Raw genomic sequence first — 23,046 nt, forward strand, 5'->3', positions numbered from 1 at the left:
TTCACCCAATCTATATGTAGATTGAAGTCACCTATTATAACTGTTTTACCTTTGTTGCACGCATTTCTAATTTCCTGTTTGATGCCATCCCCAACTCCACTACTACTGTTAGGTGGCCTGTACACAACTCCCACTAGCGGTTTCTGCCCCTTAGTGTTTTGCAGCTCTACCCATATTCCACATCCTCCAAGCTAATGTCCTTCCTTTTCTATTGTGTTAATCTCCTCTCTAACCAGCAACGCTACCCTACCTCCTTTTCCTTTCTGTCTATCCCTCCTGAATATTGAATATCCCTGGATGTTCAGCTCCCAGCCTTGGTCACCCTGGAGCCATGTCTCCGTGATCCCAACTATATCATAGTCATTAATAGCTATCTGCACATTCAACTCATCCACCTTATTACGAATGCTCCTTGCATTGAGACACAAAGCCTTCAGGCTTGTTTTTATAACACTCTTACCCGTTATACAATTATGTTGAAAAGTGGCCCTGAAAAGTCAGGTCAGTTCAGAGTGGGTAATAGATGGTGGTAAGGTCCCCAAGGGAAGGGAATGAAATAATCCTGGAATAAGTGGCCCATGTAGGGAATATCCCTGTGGTGAATTGGGTGGCGTTCGCCTCTGTGCAAGTCAGGGGTCTAATCCATGTTCTCCAGAGATGCTGCCTGACCTGCTGAGTTACTCCAGCATGTTGTGTCCTTTCACCAAAAACCTATCGCCTGTAAATTATAACCCTGCATGTCTTTGGGATGTTGGGGGAAACTGAAGCACCCTCAGGAAACCCTCAGCTGGGGAAAACGTGCAAACTCCACACTGACAGCACCCAAGTTCAGGATCGCACGCGGGTGGTCACTGGCGCTGTGAGGAGCAGTTCTACCAGCTGTGTCACTTAGTTGTGACAAAGACAGCACAGTTACACAATTAAAAAAGTGATGGTGTCAGAGGTTGTTCACTCACCGCCCTTTTACTGCTGGTGATTAACACAGAGTGAACGGGTTAACACAGTGTGAACAGAGTAACGGGGTCAGAAATCCTTCTATTTCCCTCTGTATAACTAGCAGTGATACACATGGTTAATCTGGTGATATTGGCTTAAGTCTGCATAGTGGGAGCTTGGTCCTGTTGTCAAAGCCCGACTAGATCCAAAACATATAACCTACTTCAGCAAGTCAAGTCAAGTCACGAGAATTTATTGTCATGTATCCCAGATAGGACAATGAAATTCATTCTTGCTGCAGCACAACAGAGTATTGTAAGCATAAATACAGAACAGTTCAGTGTGTCTGTATACCATAGACCATATATATATGCACATAATTAACCAGATAATGTGCAATAGGCTGTTATAGTTCAGAGTTTATTTAAAGGTGGGTTTTACAGTCTGATGGCTGTGGGGAAGTAGCTGTTCCTGAACCTGGATGTTGCAGATTTCATGCTCCTGTACCTTCTACCTGATGGCAGCAGAGAGATGAGTGTGCGGCCAGGATGGTGTGGGTCCTTGATGATGTTGGCAGCCTTTTTGAGGCAGCGACTGCGATAGATCCCCTCGATGGTGGGGAGGTCAGAGCCGATGATGGACTGGGCAGTGTTTACAACTTTCTGCAGTCTTTTCCGCTCCTGGACGCTCAAGTTGCCGAACCAAGCCACGATGCAACCGGTCAGCATGCTCTCTACTGTGTACCTGTAGAAGTTAGAGAGAGTCCTCTTTGATAAACCGACTCTCCGTAATCTTCTCAGGAAGTAGAGGCGCTGATGTGCTTTAGATTTAGCAGAAGATTTAGCTGGAACCTGAGGGACATCTTTTTCTCACAGGATTGGCAGAATAAAATTATAGGCAATGACCGCAACGTTCAACACCGAGCATGATTTCCAAACCACTTTCCTTGCTCCATCCAGTCTTCATTTGCAGGTCGAAGATCAGAAGCTGCCAGAGGATGTCATCGGCCTTTTGTCATCTCCTTTCTCCTGGGCCTCTCCATTCTGCTGTCTGCAGGCATTCTCGTTGCTGGAGTCTTTCTATGTAAGTGCTGCGGCCTTTTGCGAAGGGGGGGAACTGGCCCAGGAATTTCTGGAGGACCATATGGCTCCGACACATTCGTTAAGTCTACCACTCCCTCTTTTCAACCTGGAGATGTTTGTTGCAGTAACTTGCTGGAAGTGGGAGCTGATGAAAACACAATAAGGGGACCGGGATATGCAGGACACGTAACTGAGACCAACAGTCTCTAAGCAGAGAAAAGGGAATGAGAAAGGGTGGCATAGTGGGGCAGCGGTAGAGTTGCTGCCTTGCAGTACCAGAGACCTGTGTTCGATCCTGCAGATGGAGATGGTGCTGGAGATGGAGTTAGGGCTGGAGATGGAGCTGGAGATGGAGCTGGAGATGGAGCTGGAGATGGAGCTGGTGATGGAGCTGGAGATGGAGCTGGAGATGGAGCTGGAGATTGAACTGGAGCTAGGGCTGGAGATGGAGCTGGAGATGGAGCTGGAGGTGGAGATGGAGCTGGAGCTGGAGATGGAGCTGGAGATGGAGCTGGAGGGAGCTAGAGTTAGAGCTAGAGCTGGAGATGGAGCTAGAGCTGGAGATGGAGCTGGAGATGGAGATGGAGCTGGAGATGGAGCTGGAGATGGAGCTGGAGGGAGCTAGAGTTAGAGCTAGAGCTGGAGATGGAGCTAGAGCTGGAGATGGAGCTGGAGCTGGAGATGGAGCTGGAGATGGAGCTGGAGATGGAGCTGGAGGGAGCTAGAGTTAGAGCTAGAGCTGGAGATGGAGCTAGAGCTGGAGATGGAGCTAGAGCTGGAGATGGAGCTGGAGATGGAGATGGAACTGGAGCTGGAAATGGAGCTGGATCTAGAGCTGGAGATGGAGCTGGTGATGGAGCTGGAGATTGAACTGGAGCCAGGGCTGGAGATGGATCTGGAGATGGAGCTGGAGGTGGAGATGGAGCTGGAGCTGGAGATGGAGCTGGAGCTGGAGATGGAGCTGGAGATGGAGCTGGAGATGGAGCTGGAGATGGAGCTAGAGTTGGAGATGGAGCTAGAGCTGGAGATGGAGCTGGAGATGGAGATGGAACTGGAGCTGGAAATGGAGCTGGATCTAGAGCTGGAGATGGAGCTGGAGATGGAGCTGGAGATGGTGCTGGAGGTGGAGATGGAGCTAGAGCTGGAGATAGAGCTGGAGATGGAGCTGTAGCTAGAGCTACAGCTGGATCTAGAGCTGGAGGGAGCTAGAGTTAGAGTTAGAGCTAGAGCTGGAGCTAGAGCTGGAGATGGAGCTGGAGATGGAGCTGGTGATGGAGCTGGAGATGGAGCTGGAGCCAGGGCTGGAGATGGATCTGGAGATGGAGCTGGAGGTGGAGATGGAGCTGGAGCTGGAGATGGAGCTGGAGCTGGAGATGGAGCTGGAGATGGAGCTGGAGATGGAGCTGGAGATGGAGCTAGAGTTGGAGATGGAGCTAGAGCTGGAGATGGAGCTGGAGATGGAGATGGAACTGGAGCTGGAAATGGAGCTGGATCTAGAGCTGGAGATGGAGCTGGAGATGGAGCTGGAGATGGTGCTGGAGGTGGAGATGGAGCTGGAGCTGGAGATAGAGCTGGAGATGGAGCTGTAGCTAGAGCTACAGCTGGATCTAGAGCTGGAGGGAGCTAGAGTTAGAGTTAGAGCTAGAGCTGGAGCTAGAGCTGGAGATGGAGCTGGAGATGGAGCTGGTGATGGAGCTGGAGATGGAGCTGGAGCTAGCACCCGACTACAGGTGCTGTCTGTACGGAGTTTGCACATTCTCCCTGTGACCGCGTGAGGTATTTCCTCTCACACTCCAAAGATGTACAGATTTGCAGATCGATTGGATTCTGTAAAATTGTGAATTGTCCCTAGTGTGTAGGATGCTGCTAGTGTACGGGGTGATCGCTGGTTGGTGCGGACTCGGTGGGCCGGATGGCCTGTTTCCGAGCTGTTTTTCTAAAGTCCAAAAGTCGAAAGAAAGAAGAATGACTGAGGAAATATTGGAGAAAAGGAAATGTAGCGAGGGAAGAAAAGATGAAAGATCTTTGGAGGCACAAGAAAAAAAATGCAGCTGGAGGAACTCAGTCCTTCAACATCTGTGGAGTGAAATGGACAGGATGTTTTGTGTCAGGAAGCTTCTGCTAGACTGAACGACTAGAGGCTAAGCAGCCAGTGACCAGTATAACGAAGTGGAGAGAGGGGTGGGTTAAAGAGAGCAGGTGGATACAAAATGCTGGAGTAACTCAGCGGGTCAGGCAGCATCTCTGGAGAGAAGGAATGGGTGACGTTTCGGGTCGAGACCCTTCTTCAGATTGACCCAAAACCTCACGCATTCCTGCTCTCCATAGATGCTGCCTGTCCCGCTGAGCTAAACCAGCATTTTGTGTCCCCCTTCGATGTAAACCAGCATCTGCGGTTCTTTCCTACACAAGTAATAGGTGGATACATAGAATATAGAGCACAGAAAGCACGGCACAGCGACAGGCCCTTCGGCCCATAATGGCCATGGTGGACATGTTGTCAAACTAATCTTTTTTTTTAATAATCTTTTTATTAGAGGCAGGGACATATCATATTAAAAACATTTCATGTATATCATTCCTACATTACCAATATTATCAATTGATATTAACTCTGCTTCTAGTATTTTTTTTAATATATAGATAGAAAATAAGAAAGAGAAATAAAAAAATGAAAAAAGTATAATAAAGAATGGAATAATTTACTAAAAATACAACTTTGGAGATAAGGTCAAACTAATCTAAGTTAAACTTCTGCTGCATGTGATCCATATTCCTACATTCCCCGCGTATCCAAAAGCCTCTGAAATGCCACTGTTCAATTATTCAATGATTCAATGATACTCCATTATTACATACATGTACCTATGTACAGAGAAATTCATTTGCTTTTGCACATAATACACAAAATGGTCGCCACATTTCTGACGCCAACAAAGTTACACAAGTACTCGTAATAGGCCTTTCTCACGGAGCGACTTGACGCACGAGTTAAGCAGAGTTGAACACCGTGGGAACCTCGTACGATAACCGTACGGCATTCGTGGACCACCGTGGACCACCGTGGCGCTAACGGCAGGTACTCGTGTAACTTGGTGACTCGGGAGAAAATTCAAGCAAGCTAGACTGAACTTGAATTCTTGCAAGCTTGAATTTCTCCAAGAATGACTTGTACACTTGTGGTTGAAGATTGCAACATTATATGGACGTAGTGGCCAGTGCGATATCCGTAATAACTCTTGCGTTTACCGTGGGAACTCCTGCGAACGGTGAACCCGGAAGCTGGACAGAGGGGACAGAAGGTGAGTAAAAATTGTCTTCTGTGGGATTGAATGTAAAAAATAAAGATTTGCATCCGCATATGGACATCAACTTATTCATGAGTTATGTTAATGAGATTCAAGAAAATAACTATAATCTTTAAAAGGGACTTTACTGAAAGGTCCCGCATTTTTATGGTCCGTGAGAAATTTTTCACATGTACTTCTTTGAGAGATACAGCTCGGAGTCCTCGCCGACTAGCGATCGATGCCTTTCCGAAGCAGGGTCCGGAACGCTACCAATCAATGTTCTCCAGAGACCCGTGTAAGGAGTGAACTGCACATGCTGGTTTAAACCGAAGACAGACACAAAAAGCTGGAGTAACTCAGCGAGTCAAGCAGCATCTCTGGAGAAAAATAGGTGATGTTTCGGGACGAGACACATCTTCAGACTCAATTCCGATTAGGATGTCTGAAGAAGGGTTCCGATTCGAATCGCCACCTATTCTTTTTCTCCAGAGATGCTGCCTGACCCACTGACTTACTCCAGCTTTTTATGTTTTTCTTCCCAGAACTGACTTACCTGCTGAGTTACACCAACATTTTGTGTCCTTTTGTGCGTATTAACCAGCATCTGCAGTTCCATTAGACATTACCTAACTTCAGATTTTAGAGATATAGCGCAGAAACAGGCCCTTCGGCCTACCGAGTCCGCGCCGACCACCTATTCTTATACACTCCAGGGACAATTTTACAATGTTACCGAAGCCGATTAACTTACAAACCTGTGATCTCTGGAGTGTGAGAGGAAACCGGTGCACCCATGGTCAGGATCGAACCCCGGTCTCTGGGGCTGTGAGCCCGCTGAGTTACTCCAGCATTTTGTGTCTAACTTGCTGATTCAGACAGTTTTTGATTATCAAGGATTCTGCGCTGACTCTTTACTCTGAAACACACGTTGGAAATTTAAACTTGGGCGCTACTAACATCGTCTTAGTGTATCATCAGTCTACCGTGGGAACTCTTTAACTCAGCGGGCAGGCAGCAGTTGATTGTTGCTCCCTTCAGATTCCCAGGGGGTCGGGACGGGACTGGAGTTGGGAGGGAAAGGTGGGGGAGACAGATGGGGGTGTCTTCATTTACTGGCAGCGGGTGTCTGTCACTGAAACAGGCAGGTGAGATTTCACATCCACCTTGTGTGTGCCTCTCTCTCTCTCCCTCTCTCCCTCTCACACAGGCTGAGAGACTCTGCCTCTGTGAGTGTACGTCTCTTTCTCCCCCTCTCCCACACACAGTAAGACCAAGGTACTGTGCTCAGTCCATCTGTGTCTCCCACATACACAGTAAAACTCTGCTTTGTGTGTGTATATACGTCTCCCCTCATTTCTCTCTCTCCCCCCCACCCCTCTCTTTCTCCCCCTCCCCATCTCTCTCTTTCTCCCCCTCCCCCATCTCTCTCTTTCTCCCCCTCCCCCACCTCTCTCTTTCTCCCCCTACACACAATAAGACCAATGTATTCTGCTTAGTCTCTCTTCGCTCCCACACACACAGATAGACCAAGGTCATGTGCGCTCTCTTTCTTCCGCCAGTCACCCCGAAGTACATCACACTGCCTCTGTGCCTCTCTCTCTGTCTCTCTCCCCCTCTCTCCTAAGTAATGTGGCATCTTCCTGCAGTAAAGTCACGGCATTAGTACAGGCATGTCTCCAAATGAGCCAATTCAACCAAGGGAGGATATTTATAGTGTGTGAAAAAAAAAGTGACATCATTTGTGCCACGTGATGATTTAACAACACTTCACAGTTCACAATGTTCATTCAAGATTTAACGGGAAAGCTCGGGAGACGGACAAGTCACTCGCACAAATAACAGAAATGCCGAGTACCGTGGGAACTCTTTATCTACCCCCCGTTATATCGTGTGATATCGTGCTAGACCACGACCACTTCACTCTGGTTACATCTTGCGTCAAGTCACCCCGTGAGAAAGCGCTATTTACTGTGCCAGTACCTGCCGCCACCACCATCACCCCTGGTGATAAGTGGTTGGTCCTGGCCTCTCTGTGCCACAGGGTGGGGCTCAGATCTGGGATTTGCCAGCCAGTGTGAGCACCAGGTCTCAGCCAGACATGGGGCCATAGTGATCACCTTGAGGTGAGTAAAAGGATTAACTGGAAGCAGGAACAATATCAAACCGTATGAAAATGACCCTGTGTCAAACCGCGAACCTCCTCCAAAAAATATCAATTTTCCCCTCCTTCCCTTTCTCCTTCACCATATTCCTTGCTCTCACCTTTCCTCATCACTTTTCCCCATTCCTTCGTTTCACATCTTTCTTTCCTTCTGTCCCTCCTCTGTTTCCCCATTCCCACTATCCCCCATCCACGCTACCTCTCTTATCTCCACTCTTCCCTCTCCCACTTTCTCTTCCCCTCTCTGCACTGAACCTTCTCTGATTTCTCATTCCTGATTCAGTCTGAGGAAGGGTCTCGACCCGAAACGTCACCTGTCCATGTTCTCCAGAGATGTTGTCCGACCTGCTGATCTGCTCCAGCACTTTGTGCCTTTTTCACTGTGTCCCGTTCCATCCCCCCTTTCATCGCCGCCCATTCTCCTCCCTCCCCGTGCTTTCTCTCTACATCCTCCAACTCTGCTCTACCTCCTCCCTTTACCTTCCTCAGCTCGTCTCTTTCCCTTTCCCCATGTTCATCTCCTACCTCTCCCCGACTCTCGCTACCCCTTCCCCTTTCTCTCTCCGTCTCTCACTCCACCCTCTTCTCACCTCTCTCCATTACGAGACCGGGGTGTCATGGTGCACCAGTCATTGAAAGTAGGCATGCAGGTGCAGCAGGCAGTGAAGAAAGCGAATGGTATGTTAGCATTCATCCAAAAGGATTTGAGTATAGGAGCAGGGAGGTTCTACTGCAGTTGTACAGGGCCTTGGTGAGACCACACCTGCAGTATTGTGTACAGTTTTGGTCTCCTAATCTGAGGAAAGACATTCTTGCCATCGAGGGAGTACAGAGATAAGGGGGAAATCGTTTAGGACCGAGATGAGAAAAAAATTTTCACACAGAGAGTGGTGAATCTGTGGAATTTTCTGCCACAGAAGGTAGTTGAGGCCAGTTCATTGGCTATATTTAAGAGGGAGTTAGATTCCCCAACATCCCTTATGGCTAAAGGGATCAGAGGGTATGGAGAGAAGGCAGGTACAGGATACTGAGTTGGATGTTCAGCCATGATCGTATTGAATGGCGGTGCAGACTCGAAGGGCCGAATGGGCTACTCCTGCACCTATTATCTAGGTTTCTATGCTTCTATTACCAGTGCTGCTTTATCTCAGAGCGTAACCTGACCGATTGTTTCTTGTCAGTTGGAAGGAGATAAAATCTGAGTCTCTGGAGTTGATTACACCGGTTCCACTGCTGTGAACTCTAAATCTACTTTCCATTTCAGTTACACAAATGTTCAGTGAAATAAGATACGCTCAAGTGGAACTGTCCCAGCTCAAGAACAACAGTAAGTGTCGAGCGCCTGCAAAGAGTTTATGTGTGGCAACCTCACACTCTGAATTTCTCCTAGTCCTCTGGTAGGCTGCTTTTTCTGGCTAATTTGTTTGCTTCATCTTATGGTTTGATACCATCCCTGATTTCCCTTGTTATCCATGGATGCACTACCTTCCCTGATTTATTATTTTGCCAAACTGGGATAAACAATTGTTGTAGTTCATCCAGGTGGTCTTTAAATGCCTTCCATTGCATATCCACCGTCAACCCTTTAAGAATCAATTGCCAGTCTATCTTGGCCAATTCACGTCTCATACCCTCAAAGTTACCTTTCTTTAAGTTCAGAACCCTTGTTTCTGAATGAATTATGTCACTCTCCATCCTAATGAAGAACTCAACCATATTATGGTCACTCTTGCCCAAAGGGCCACGCACAACAAGACTGCTAACTAACCCTTCCTCATTACTCAATACCCAGTCTAGAATAGCTTGCTCTCTCGTTGGTTCCTCTACATGTTGGTTTAGAAAACTATCCCGCATACATTCCAAGAAATCTTCTTCCTCAGCAACCCTGCCAATTTGATTCACCCAATCTATATGTAGATTGAAGTCACGCATTTCTAATTTCCTGTTTGATGCCAACCCCAACTCCACTACTACTGTTAGGTGGCCTGTACACAACTCCCACTAGCGGTTTCTGCCCCTTAGTGTTTTGCAGCTCTACCCATATTCCACATCCTCCAAGCTAATGTCCTTCCTTTTCTATTGCGTTAAACTCCTCTCTAACCAGCAACGCTACCCCACCTCCTTTTCCTTTCTGTCTATCCCTCCTGAATATTGAATATCCCTGGATGTTCAGCTCCCAGCCTTGGTCACCCTGGAGCCATGTCTCCGTGATCCCAACTATATCATAGTCATTAATAGCTATCTGCACGTTCAACTCATCCACCTTATTACGAATGCTCCTTGCATTGAGACACAAAGCCTTCAGGCTTGTTTTTATAACACTCTTACCCCTTATACAATTATGTTGAAAAGTGGCTCTGAAAAGTCAGGTCAGTTCAGAGTGGGTAATAGATGGTGGTAAGGTCCCCAAGGGAAGGGAATGAAATAATCCTGGAATAGGTGGCCCATGTAGGGAATATCCCTGTGGTGAATTGGGTGGCGTTCGCCTGTGCAAGTCAGGGGTCTGTTAGTCATGGAGTATAGATTTGTACTGTACTGAAATAGGCCCTTCTGCCCATCACATCCATGCTGACCTTTTAGCCCATTTACACAAATCCTATTTGCCTGTATTAAGACAATATCTTTTCATGCCTTGCCTTATTCGCCTATTCAAGTGCTTGTCTAAATGCCTCTGGTTGAATCTGATCCCAACCCTTTCTCTGGCAGTGCATTCCAGATATTGAACACTCTCTATGTATTCAATAGAGAGTTAGGCTAACGGTATCAAGAGATATAGGGAGAAAGCAGGAACGAGGTATTGATTTTGGATGATCAGCCATGATCATATTGAGTGGCAGTGCTGGCTTGAAGGGCCGAATGGCCTACTCCTGCACCTATTATCTATATTTCTATGTAAAAATCCTTCCCCTCAGATCCTCTTTAAAACTCCTGCCCCTCACCTTCAATGTACCCCTTGTTTTTGAAATCCAAACTATGGGAAAAATAGATTCTAACTATCTCCCCTATCTATGCCTCTCATTATTTTATGTACCTTTATCAGACAGCAGCTATCAATAATTTATTCCTCATTATGTTCCAGTATTGCAGATGTGCACCGAAATAAGAAGCTCAAACTCCAACTTTGTACTAGAACGCTCACAGATAAAAGATAAAAGTAAGTGTTGAATTCTGAAACAATTAAAGTCAATCCTCATATAATTGATCCGGGCTGTTGCCTTCCCTTCTAAGTTATGAATGTTTGGGTCGCTGCAGAACTAAAATTGATTTATTATCGTTATATTATATCCAGTCCCTCTGCTTGCATTTTCTGCAAAACTTTATTATCCCTTTTTTACGGTGCCCTTACAGTAGCTTCTCAAAGGACGGTCAGCTTGGATTTAACCAGGTATCATTTGAATTCTACTGTATGGGCGGCACGGTGGCGCAGCGGTAGAGTTGCTGCCTCGCAGCACCAGAGACTCAGGTTCGATCCTGACTATGGGCGCTGTCTGTACAGAGTTTGTACATTCTCTCCGTGATCTAATTTCAAGTAACCCTTGCATTCCCTCTCTCTCCATCCCTTCCCCACCCTAGTTATCCTACTAGTTTCACTGTTTATATCTTTTCGTGATCACCTCCTCCACAGCCCACAATGGACCATTGTGGGCTCTTTAGCTGTCGGTGGCATCTCTGATTCGTCCTGTACCTTTTCCTAACTCTAATTACCCTCTCCCCTGACTCTCAGTCTGAAGAAGGGTCTCGACCAGAAACATCGCCTATCTCCACAGATGCTGCCTGACCCGCTGAGTTACTGCAGCATTTTGTGTCTATCTTCAGGGTATTTGTTCTATGGCCAATCTGTTCACTTTGGAACAGAGAAATCCTGAGGGAAACTGGTAAAGGGAGCTAGATAAACAACTGAAAGGAAAGACTTCATACTCAATGGGCAGTTGGTGGGTCTTGCGATGACCCAACTTGATTTTATCCAGATAGACAAAAATACTGGGGAAACTCAGCGGGTGAGGCAGCATCTATGAAGCGAAGGAATAGGTGAAGTTTCGGGTCGAGACCCTTCTTCAGACCTAGTATAGACATGAAAGGCTGAGTGGCCTTCTTCTATGCTGTGTTTAAGAAGGAACTGCAGAAACATCATCAGTCTGAAGAAGGGTTTCGGCCCGAAACGTTGCCTATCTCCTTCACTCCGCAGAGTTTCTCCAGCATTTTTGTCTACCTTCTTCTATGCTGTAGTCATTCTGTAATTGCTCTGGGACATCTCCCCTGGTCTTTTCCCAAGTGAGAACTTACATATTTTTCCTTTTCTAGCCTGGGACCAGTCTGTTTGGCCTGGACCACACTTTAGTGCTGTAGAAGTAAATTTGACTTTAAACGGTTCAGCCTCAATTTTAAATACATTTTAGTTCCAAATGTGTCTATGCTGAGGATGATTACAAAAGCTCTGTTTTTATTTCAGTTCTGCAGATGTTCGGTGAAATAAGCACTTCCCAGGCTGGTTTTACCATCGAGCTATCAAAGCTACAGGGCACCAGTAAGTGTGGTAATGGTATTGGTTCATGGTTGTCTCATGTAGCGAGACACGGTGAAAAGCTACAAAATTGTACCATATCAAGCCTTACACGAGTACACCAGGTGTTGCAAAGGTAGAAATATCAGAGCTGCATATGGTGTTCCAGCTACAAAGAAAGTGTAGGGTCCACAGTGAGGTTGGTTGGAAGATCGGAACTACACCTCAGCCCATGGGAGGACAGTTCAGTAGTCTGGTAACAACGGGGAAGGCCAAGTCAGGTCTCAATGGAAGCTTTTAAGCATTTGTATCTGAGGGGAGCCTGAGGGGAGAGGGGAGAAGAGGGAATGATTGGGGTGATAGTGGAGTCAGGGGATATGGGGAGAAGGGAAGAACAGGGTACTGATTGTGGATGATCAACCATGATCACAGCTGGCTCGAAGGGCCGAATGGCCTACTCCTGCACCTATGGTCTATCGTCTATTGACCTTATGGGAACATAGATGCAGTCCCTGTATCTTTGTTGCTCTGGACAAGCAGCAGAAATAGCCATCACAGTGGCTCCCTACAATCCCACAGAGCAAATTGTCCAGATTGGGAGTCATGGAGGCACTAAAATGCATGGAGTGCAAGAGGCCAAAGCCCACTCCTGGATCTCCACACAGAATGCAGGCTAACAGCACTGGGGTGCTGCCGAGGATTTACTGCTTGTGGAACTCATAGAGTCAGAGAGGCACATCGGAAGCATTTATTTGGTCATGACATGAGCAAATAAATGTTGTCAGAATAGGAGCTAAATTGTCAGAATAGGAGCATATTTGTGAGATTTTTCCGAGTGCTTTTGTGTCCTCTCTCATCCCAAAGACGTGCGGGTTTGTAGTTTAATTGGCCACTGTCTATGGGAGTGGATAGGAAAGTGATCTGACTAGTGTGAATAGGTGATCGATGGTCAGCGTGGGCTCAGTGGGGCCGAGGGGTTGTTTCCATGCTGTATCTTTAAACGAACTTAAAGCCGAGTTTTTCTTCCTGAACTTTTAATTCCAATTCAGTCGTGCAGAGGTTTGGTGAGAAGAGACGGTCCCAGGATGATGACAAGACGGAGGTCTCAGAGATCAGGGATGTTGGTGAGTATTCCACATCAAATCAAAGTCACATTTATACCAAGCCAAATTTACCTACAAACCTGTACGTTGCCTATTTCCTTTGCTCCATAGATGCTGCTGCACCCGCTGAGGTTCTCCAGCACTTTTGTCTACCTTCGATTTTCCAGCATCTGCAGTTCCCTCTTAAACACCAGCTACACCAGTCCCACCTGCCTGCATTAGTTCCATTCCCTCCAGAGCTGTCTTGTCCATGTACCTGTCTAACTGTTTCTTAAATGTTGTGATAGTCTCTGCCTCAACTACCTCCTCTGGTAGTGAGTGACCTTTGAGTTTCCAACCATGTCTGTGTTAGAAGATAATGTTAGAAAATTACTATTTAAATGTTGCTGGAAAGATGGCTAAGGAAATTCCTTTATTTCAGTAACACAAAAACTGAACGATGTACGGAACTCTCAGGAGGATCTCAAACTTGGGATGACACTGATGAAGATGAACGGTGAGTGTATAACCCCCACCCATCCCCCAACCTCCTCACCTCCCCTCACTCCATCAAAATAGTGACTATCGCACACTCACTGTCAGCGGGGAATTGTCAGCAGCCACCGGCCACCCATCCCGAGTACAAGGTTAATTTCCGGGATGGCGGGACTGTTATATGCTGAGAGAATGGAGCAGCTGGGCTTGTACACTCTGGAGTTTAGAAGGATGAGAGGGTATCTCATTGAAACATATAAGATTGTTAAGGGCTTGGACACGCTAGAGGCAGGAAACATGTTCCCGATGTTGGGGGAGTAAGACATTTAGAACGGAGAGGAGGAAACACTTTTTCTCACAGAGAGTGGTGAGTCTGTGGAATGTTCTGCCTCAGAGGGTGGTGGAGGCCGGTTCTCTGGATGCTTTCAAGAGAGAGCTAGATAGGGCTCTTAAAAATAGCGGAGTCAGGGCGTATGGGGAGAAGGCAGGAACGGGGTACTGATTGGGGATGATCAACCTCGTTTTTGAATAATATAGTCTATGTAATAATTTGAATTGAATTAAATTATGTCTTGCATTAATAGAACAATTATATGTGTTCATCAGATACTTTTCCCATCTATCCTTCGAGATCTTTATCATTAGCTCATGTTCCCAATCTTCTCTTAGTGCTTCTGTTGAGGGTAATTCTCTATTTAATATATTATTATAAAAGTATGATATTAGTTTTTGTGAATCAGCCTTAATATTCATTGCTTCTTCTAAAGGGTCTAAAAATATAGTTTGAAATCTATGTATATATTTCTTCATAAAGTCACATATCTGTATATATTTAAAATATTGATTATCCTTCAGTTTAAATTTAAATTTTAAATGTTGAAATGATAACAGTTTGCCCAATTCATACATATCCCCTACTTTCCTAATCCCCAGTCTATCCCATTGTTGGTATGTTTTGTCGATGAGAGATGGTTTGAATGCGGGGTTGTTCACTAGTGGGGTTAGTACTGATAGATTATTTAATTTCAAGGATACTTTTATTTGTTTCCAAATTCTTATTGTATTGTGAATAATTGGGTTCTTCTTGTATATTATACTATTCAATTTTATCGGTGAGAGCAAGATCTCGTGCAGAGTTAAGCCTCTGTCCCACTTTCCTGAGTTACTCACGAATTCTCCCGAGTTTTCCCCTTGATTCAAACTCGGAGAATGTCCGTAGCAAGTCCGTAGGAGGCCATAAGAGTCCGTAGATATTTCGTAGTGGCTCGTAATGTCAGCCGTAGGCACTCAGGGCATCAGGTAAGTCGGGACAACATTTTCAGCGTGTTGAAAAATGTCCACGAGTAAAGAAAACAGCCCCGAGTACCTACGGCTGGCATCTCCGAGTTTGATTGAAGGGGAAAACTCAGGAGAATTCGTGAGTAACTCGGAAAAGTGGGACATGGGCTTTATCCACCTACAGATCTCTGGCGTTGCTCCTGAAAAGCATATTGGCTGGAGTTTGTGAACGATATTGGTCGGCAGCAGAAGCCACAGCCCTCCCCTCCCCTCCCTTGCAGGGCCAGGGACAGGACCAAGGATTGACTGGGTGAGGGTAACATTCTGCTTCTCTTCCAGTTACCCAGCTGATGCCTGGTTTAAGGAGGCTGCAAGCTAACATGAACCTCGTGCTTTCACAGATGAAGAACACAAGTAAGTGACGTCAGAGCCTTTGGTCAGAACTGTTCCTATTTGATTTATGCTACCTAATATCATCAGATCACAAGACAGTGATGCAGAATTAGGCCATTCAGCTCATCGAGTCAATCGGCTCCACCATTCAATCATGGCTGATCTATTTTTTCCCTCTAAACCCCATTTTCCTGCCTTCTCCCCATAACCTTTGTCACCCTTACTAATCAAGAATGTATCAATCCCCACTTTAAATGTACCCAATGATGGCCTCCATCGCTTTCTGTGGCAATAAATTCCACAGATTCACGCCCATTGGCTGAAGAAATTCCTCCTCATCTCTATGCAAAAGCTACGCTCTTTAATTCTGAGGCTGTGCCCTCTGGTTCTGGACTCTCCCATTACTGGAAACATTCTTGACACATCCATTCTATCCAAGCCTTTCATTTTTCAGTAGGTTTCAATGAAATCCCCCTCATCCTTCTAAACTCCAGCGAGTACAGGCCCAGGTATTCTAACAATATTAAAATATTAAACCCACTCTGCCGTCCAGGCTGTGTCCATGGGAAGATAAATAAAATTAATGCTTCAGGCTGAAGATGCTTTTATCAGAGTTATTCTGAAGTCATGCCGTGTAGATCAGATGAAGGATCTCCAAACAGTATTTCTCTCCACAATTACTCTCTGACCTGCTCAGTGTTTCCAGAATTTTGTGAGTCCTTAATTCCATTTACCTTCCAAATTATTTGCTGAATCTGCACATTGAATGTCTCTGGCAGTGAAGATAACCAGATCTCTCTGCACCACAATACTTTGATAGTCACAAAATGCTGGAGTAACTCAGGCAGCATCTCTGAATAGAAGGAATGGGTGATGTTTCATGTCGAGACCCTTCCTCAGACTGATGGTCTGAATCAGTCTTAAGAAAGCTCGACCCAAAATGTCACCCGTTCCTTCTATCCAGAGATGTTGATTGTCCTGAATTACTCCAGCACTTTGTGTCTATCTTCGGTTTAAACCAGCATCTGCAGTTCCTTCCTACACAATACTATGAAAGAGAGGGCATGGACAGGCTAGATGCAGGAAGATTGTTCCCGATGTTGGGGAAGTCCAGAACAAGGGGTCACAGTTTAAGGATAAGGGGGAAATCTTTTAGGACTGAGATGAGGAAAACATTTTTCACACAGAGAGTGGTGAATCTGTGGAATTCTCTGCCACAGAAGGTAGTTGAGGCCAGTTCATTGGCTATATTTAAGAGGGAGTTAGATGTGGCCTTTGTGGCTAAAGGGATCAGGGGGTTTGGATAGAAGGCAGTTACAGGATATCATACAGGAGTTGGATGATCAGCCATGATCATATTGAATGGCGGTGCAGGCTCGAAGGGCCGAATGGCCTACTCCTGCACCTATTTTCTATGTTTCTATGTTTCTATGACTGGGGCCCTTCGGCACACTGAGTCCACACTGACCATTGATCACCCGTTCACACGGGTTCCATGTTATCCCACTTTCCCATCCATTCCCTGCAGACTCGGGGAAATTTATAGAGGCCAATTAACCTGCAACACTCTGATATCTATTTCCACTGAAAAGGATATAGCAGAGGTGAAGCTAATACTCTTCTCCTTTCAGTTACACAGATGTTCAGTGAAATAAGTAGCTCACATGCAGATTTGAAAATCGAGCTCTCACAGATGAAGTATAACAGTAAGTATTTATTAATTACATTATTTAAACATCTTTGTCGCAAGCGACCTTGATGCTGTGTGATTTTTGGGTCTGGTGCCTTTTGCCAGAATCTCTCTCTCTCTCTCTCTCTCTCCCTCTCTCTCTTAAATTTTATGATACCGTTCCCCACAGCAGTAAGTTTGATGAGATATTTGCTTGGGCGGGAATTACATTTTGTGACATTGCAACTTTGCTTTGATTCCAGCCGCACGGATGTTCACTAAAATAAGAAACTCTCAGTCTGACTTCAAGATCGAGTTTTCACCGCTGCAGCATAAGAGTGAGTTGTTCATCTTCAGGCATCCCTTAAAATGCCGCGATTTTATGCCTCTCGAAGCCTCTGCGATTTTAACTTTTTGTTTGTTGTTGCACAGTGTAGTGTGTTAAACACAACGCACAGCAGTAATGCACACTCACTGTGGCACAGTGGCACAACTGGTAGAGCTGCTGCCTCACAGCGCCAGAGTCCCGGGCTCGATCCTGACCTCGGTTGCTGTCTGTGTGAAATTTCCACGTTCTCCCTGTGACCGCGTGGGTTTCCTCCAGGATCTCTGGTTTCCTCCTACATCACCAAAACCTGCGGCTTTCTTGGTTCATTGGCCTCTGTAACAGCTTCTTCCCTACAGCCATCAGGCTATTAAACACTACAACCTTCAAATAAGCTGTAAACAACATAGACGGGGGCATTAGTTTTGTCTATTATTGTTTGTTTGTTTTATATATGTGTGTGTGTATATATATATTTATATTGTGTGTGTGTGTATATATATATATTGTATGTGTGTATGTATATATATATGTGTGTGTGTGTATATATATATATTGTGTGTGTATATATACACACACGATATATATATATGCAAAAATGTTCAGTATATATATATATATATATATATATACATATGAACATTTTGCATATATATATATACTGTATATAAATACTGAGATTTTTTTCCCATTTATTATATTGTTTGTAGAATACTATGTTTAAATATACAGCTGCAAATATATTGTTATAAGTATTATATTGTTATAAGTATAATTTAATTGTTCGGTCTGGGACATATGGCAATAAAACACTCTTGGCTCTGAATGTGTATGGGAAAGTGGGATAACATAGAACGAGCGTGAACGGATATTCAATGGCCAGCATGGAGCCAAATGGCTTTTTTACACGCTGTATCTCTAAACAAAGTTAAACTGTCGCACTCCCCCAATGGTTAAATTGTTAACTAACCTGCAACAGAAAATAATGGCTAATTCACTTTTCTCCATTAATTCGCAACAGAAACTTGAATTGGTAATTTATCTCACAATGTTCGGTTTCCAACCCTGACACTCTAAATTACAATCAATCCATACCACACTTACTATTTCCTCTTTCCCATTCTTGATTTGTTCCTCAATGTCCCTTCATATTGGATGGTCACCTCGCCTGATACAGTGGCTTGCAAAAGTTTTCATACCCGTTGAACTTTTCCACATTTTGTCACGTTACAACCACAAACGTAAATGTATTTTATTGGGATTTTATGTGATAGACCAACACAAAGTGGTGCATAATAGTGAAGTGGAAGGAAAATGATACATGGTTTTCAAATTTTTTTACAAATAAAAAACTGAAAAGTGTGGCGTGCAAAAGTATTCAGCCCCCCTGAGTCAATACTTTGTAGAACCACCTTTCGCTGCAATTACAGCTGCAAGTCTTTTGGGGTATGTCTCTACCAGCTTTGCACATCTAGAGACTGAAATTTTTGCCCATTCTTCTTTGCAAAATAGCTCAAGCTCAGTCAGATTGGATGGACAGTGTCTGTGAACAGCAATTTTCAAGTCTTGCCAGAGATTATCAATTGGATTTAGGTCTGGACTTTGACTGGGCCATTCTAAGACATGAATATGCTTTGATCTAAACCATTCCATTGTAGCTCTGGCTGTATGTTTAGGGTCGTTGTCCTGCTGGAAGGCAAACCTCCGCCCCAGTCTCAAGTCTTTTGCAGACTCTAACAGGTTTTCTTCCAAGATTGCCCTGTATTTGGCTCCATCCATCTTCCCATCAACTCTAACCAGTTTCCCTGTCCCTGCTGAAGAAAAGCATCCCCACAGCATGATGCTGCCACCACCATGTTTCACAGTGGGGATGGTGTGTTCAGGGTGATGTGCAGTGTTAGTTTTCCGCCACACATAGCGTTTTGCATTTATGCCAAAAACTTCAATTTTATTGTCATCTGACCAGAGCACCTTCCTCCACATGTTTGCTGTGTCCCCCACATGGCTTGTGGCAAACTGCAAACGGGAATTCTTATGCCTTTTTTTCAACAATGGCTTTCTTCTTGCCACTCTTCCATAAAGGCCCGATTTGTGGAGTGCACGACTAATAGTTGTCCTGTGGACAGATTCTCCCACCTGAGCTGTAGATCTCTGCAGCTCCTCCAGAGTTACCATGGCTGCTTCTCTGATCAATGCAACCTTGCCCGGCCTGTCAGTTTAGGTGGACGGCCATGTCTTGGTAGGTTTGCAGTTGTGCCATACTCTTTCCATTTTCGGATGATGGATTGAACAGTGCTCCGTGAGATGTTCAAAGCTTGGGATATTTTTTTATAACCTAACCCTGCTTTAAATGTCTCCACAACTTTATCCCTGACCTGTCCGGTGTCTTCCTTGCGCTTCATGATGCTGTTTGTTCACTAATGTTCTCTAACAAACCTCTGAGGCCTTCACAGAACAGCTGTATTTATACTAAGATTAGATTACACACAAGTGGACTCTATTTACTAATTAGGTGACTTCTGAAGGCAATTGGTTGCACTGGATTTTATTTAGGGGTATCAGAGTAAAGGGGGCTGAATACTTTTGCACGCCACACTTTTCAGTTTTTTATTTGTAAAAAAATTTGAAAACCATGTATCATTTTCCTTCCACTTCACAATTATGCGCCACTTTGTGTTGGTCTATCACATAAAATCCCAATAAAATACATTTACGTTTGTGGTTGTAACGTGACAAAATGTGGAAAAGTTCAAGGGGTATGAATACTTTTGCAAGCCACTGTATATGCTCTATAAATGCCCCCTGAGACACATTCTACACAGACCCATCTGATATGTTCTAAACCTTCCCTTGACTGGCGCTCAACCCATTGAATCTTCTACATATACCACCCACTGACACGTCATCAACGTGACCGTTTCGCCCTATCACCAGACGTGCGCTCCACATGTTTCTTTGCACCTGATGGACAATCTTCAATATCTCTGTAGATACAAGGAACTGCAGATGCTAGCTTACAAAAAAAACACACACAAAGTGCTGGAGTAATCCAGCAGGCCAGGCAGCTTCTCTGGAGAACACAGATAGGTGACGTTCCGGGTCGAACTGATCGTCGACCCCAACCCGAAACATCTCCTTGTTCTCCAGAGATGCTGCCTGCCACACTGAACAGGTTACTAAGGAGATAATCTAGACTGCTAGGAAACTCCTTACCAAAGGCCTTGCTAAAGTCCATGTAGGCATCGTGCCTGCTCATATTGGTCCTCTTGATCATCTCCTCAAAACCTTTGTGAGATGTGACTTGATTAAAAGATTGTGGGTGTGTATGTTTGTGTGTACATTAATATGTGTGTTTATGAGTGTGTGTGTGTGTGTATATGTGTGTACGTGGGTGTGTACGCATGTGTGTGTGTAGTTGTGTGTGTGTGTATATGTGTGTGTAGTTGTGTGTGTGTGTGTGTGTGTACGTGTGTGTGTGTGTGTATGTGTGTACGTGTGTGTGTACGTGGGTGTGTACGCATGTGTGTGTGTGTGTGTGTGTACGTGTGTCGTGGGTGTGTACGCATGTGTGTGTGTGTGTGTGTGTGTGTGTGTATGTGTGTGTGTGTGTGTGTGTGTGTGTGTGTGTGTGTGTGTGTGTGTACGCATGTGTTTGTATATGTGTGTGTAAGTGGGTGTGTACGCATGTGTGTGTGTGTGTGTAAGTACGTGGGTGTGTAGCATGTGTGTGTGTGCGAGAGAGAGAGGGGGAGAGAGATGGAGAGAGGGCAGGGAAAGAGGGACAGAGGGAGAGAGGGCATGGAAAGGGAGAGAGAGAAAGAGAGAGCAGGGCACTGTCTAACATGAGCACCAGAGGGCAATGTGCTGCCGTTCACCCTGCACCAGTTTTCCATGGGGAGGTTTTGTGAAATTGGCAGCTTAAAAACAACCCAAGTGTGTGCTGTAGATTCTCTACATGTGTAAATAATCATAGGAAACAACAATTTGGGGCTAATGTAAACACAACGTTATTTTGTGTCAGTCACACAGAAACTAAAGGAGATTGGGGATTCGCAGGCCGGGTGCTGGACGGAGTTGTCGCAGATGAAGAACGGCAGTGAGTTTAAACCAGCAGCTGGAGTAACTAACCCTGTGTGTTGCCCAACCTCTAGCACTGCACTGTACTGGTCCACAGCATGGACATTCCCTGGGCACGGCATGGCTCTACTCATACAATCCAAACTATCATAGCAGCCCTTTCTATCCTGGTATAAACGGAGTCTCATCCTTCACAACACCCTCAACACCAAGCTTGGAGTCTGAAGAAGGGTTTCAGCCCGAAAACATTGCCTACTTCCTTCGCTCCGTAGATGCTGCCGCACCCGCTGAGTTTCTCCAACACTTTTGTCAACTAAGCTTGATGGATCTTTATTTTAGTTTAGTTTTTTTTAGTTTAGTTTAGTAAGTCCGCACCGACCAGCGATCCCCGCACATTAACACTACCCTACACACACTAGGGACAATTTTACATTCATACCAAGCCAATTAACCTACAAACCTGTACGTCTTTGGAATGTGGGAGGAAACCGAAGCATCCAGAGAAGACCCACGCAGGTCACGGGGAGAACGTACAAACTCCGTACAGACAGCACCCATAGTCAGGATCGAACCCGGGACTCTGGCAATATAAGGCCGTAGCTCTATCGCTACATGCTATTAGAACTCAAATTGTGAAGATTCACCTGAATTAAGGTCTCACAGCCTATAACCAGGCCCACCGCTGACAGCCAAGAACCCAGTTACACTCATCCCATTTGCCAATTTACCCCCAACCCTCCCACAACTCCAAATCCCCACCTACCCTCCCCTACTACGTACTCACCGGGGGCCATTAACCTGCCAACTCGCACATCTTCGTGAAGTGTGAACTCTACACCGACAACCACAGAGGCCAGGAGTGAACCCGACAGGCAACAGCACTACCTGCTGCGACACAGTTGCAGCATGGGACCCATACACAAATAAAAACATTTCTTCCATCGAACGTGTCCAAAGACAGGCAGCTCGATTTGTCACTAACACCTGTGATAGAGAAGCGAGTGTCACCAAACTTCTGAATTCTCTGGGGTGGAACCCTCTCCAAGACAGACGTGAATCTCACCGTTTGACCTGTTTTTACAAAATGTTAAATGGTCAGCTCGACATAGACTACAAGATCTACACCAACCCCAAACCAATTAGGAGCAGACGAGGGCATTCGATCCAATTTGTGATCCCAGCTACAAAGACAGATGTGTACAGCAATTCATTCTTCCCCCGCACAATTAAAGCATGGAATAATCTCCACCCAACTATAGTTACCCAACCAGATGCAACTAAATTTAAAGTAGCTCTTTCTTCCCAATAACCCTTTCTGGCTTAAGCCCTCCCTTCACCACCACCAGTTTAAATTCCATTTGGAATATTTTGGAGGACCAAGAATACAAGAACCAAGACATTGTCTAACCAGCTCCCAGCACAGAAAGTCCACGGCAAGGTTGAACAATGGACCGTATCTCAGATTAGCGACAGAATGGAGACTGTGTTTCCCTAAACTGAACCATGGGTGATTTCTTACAGTACACAACACACTTGCATCACTTCCAGCCTTGGGCAGCTATACGCTGTTTTAAAATGCACAAATTAATACCTTTGTTGAAAGAGCCCCTTGAGGAAAATGAGGAAACATTGGGAACTAACCCCTTCTTTCCCTCCCTTACAGTTGTGCAGAAGCTCAACGAATTAAGAAACTCCCAGCCTGATTTGAAGGGAGCGATTTCCCACCTGGAGACAGAGAGTGAGTAAAAATTCTGCCC

General features: G+C 45.3%; 1 protein-coding gene across 1 annotated transcript in view; it reads left to right on the plus strand.

The window, feature by feature from the left end:
- Positions 1-1,911: 1,911 nt before the first annotated feature.
- The window catches only part of LOC116991864, a 56,895-nt gene continuing 35,760 nt past the window's right edge, over positions 1,912-23,046 (plus strand). Inside the window, exons 1-11 of the mRNA XM_033050839.1 lie at positions 1,912-2,019; positions 8,734-8,796; positions 10,549-10,623; positions 11,920-11,994; positions 13,020-13,094; positions 13,495-13,569; positions 15,165-15,239; positions 16,850-16,924; positions 17,151-17,225; positions 21,234-21,308; positions 22,953-23,027. Coding sequence (XP_032906730.1) covers positions 8,742-8,796; positions 10,549-10,623; positions 11,920-11,994; positions 13,020-13,094; positions 13,495-13,569; positions 15,165-15,239; positions 16,850-16,924; positions 17,151-17,225; positions 21,234-21,308; positions 22,953-23,027 — 730 coding nt within the window. The 5' untranslated portion in view covers positions 1,912-2,019; positions 8,734-8,741. The remainder of the gene's footprint in view (positions 2,020-8,733; positions 8,797-10,548; positions 10,624-11,919; positions 11,995-13,019; positions 13,095-13,494; positions 13,570-15,164; positions 15,240-16,849; positions 16,925-17,150; positions 17,226-21,233; positions 21,309-22,952; positions 23,028-23,046) is intronic.

This window comes from Amblyraja radiata, chromosome 35 (assembly GCF_010909765.2).
Source record: "Amblyraja radiata isolate CabotCenter1 chromosome 35, sAmbRad1.1.pri, whole genome shotgun sequence".
Classification (NCBI taxonomy): domain Eukaryota; kingdom Metazoa; phylum Chordata; class Chondrichthyes; order Rajiformes; family Rajidae; genus Amblyraja; species Amblyraja radiata.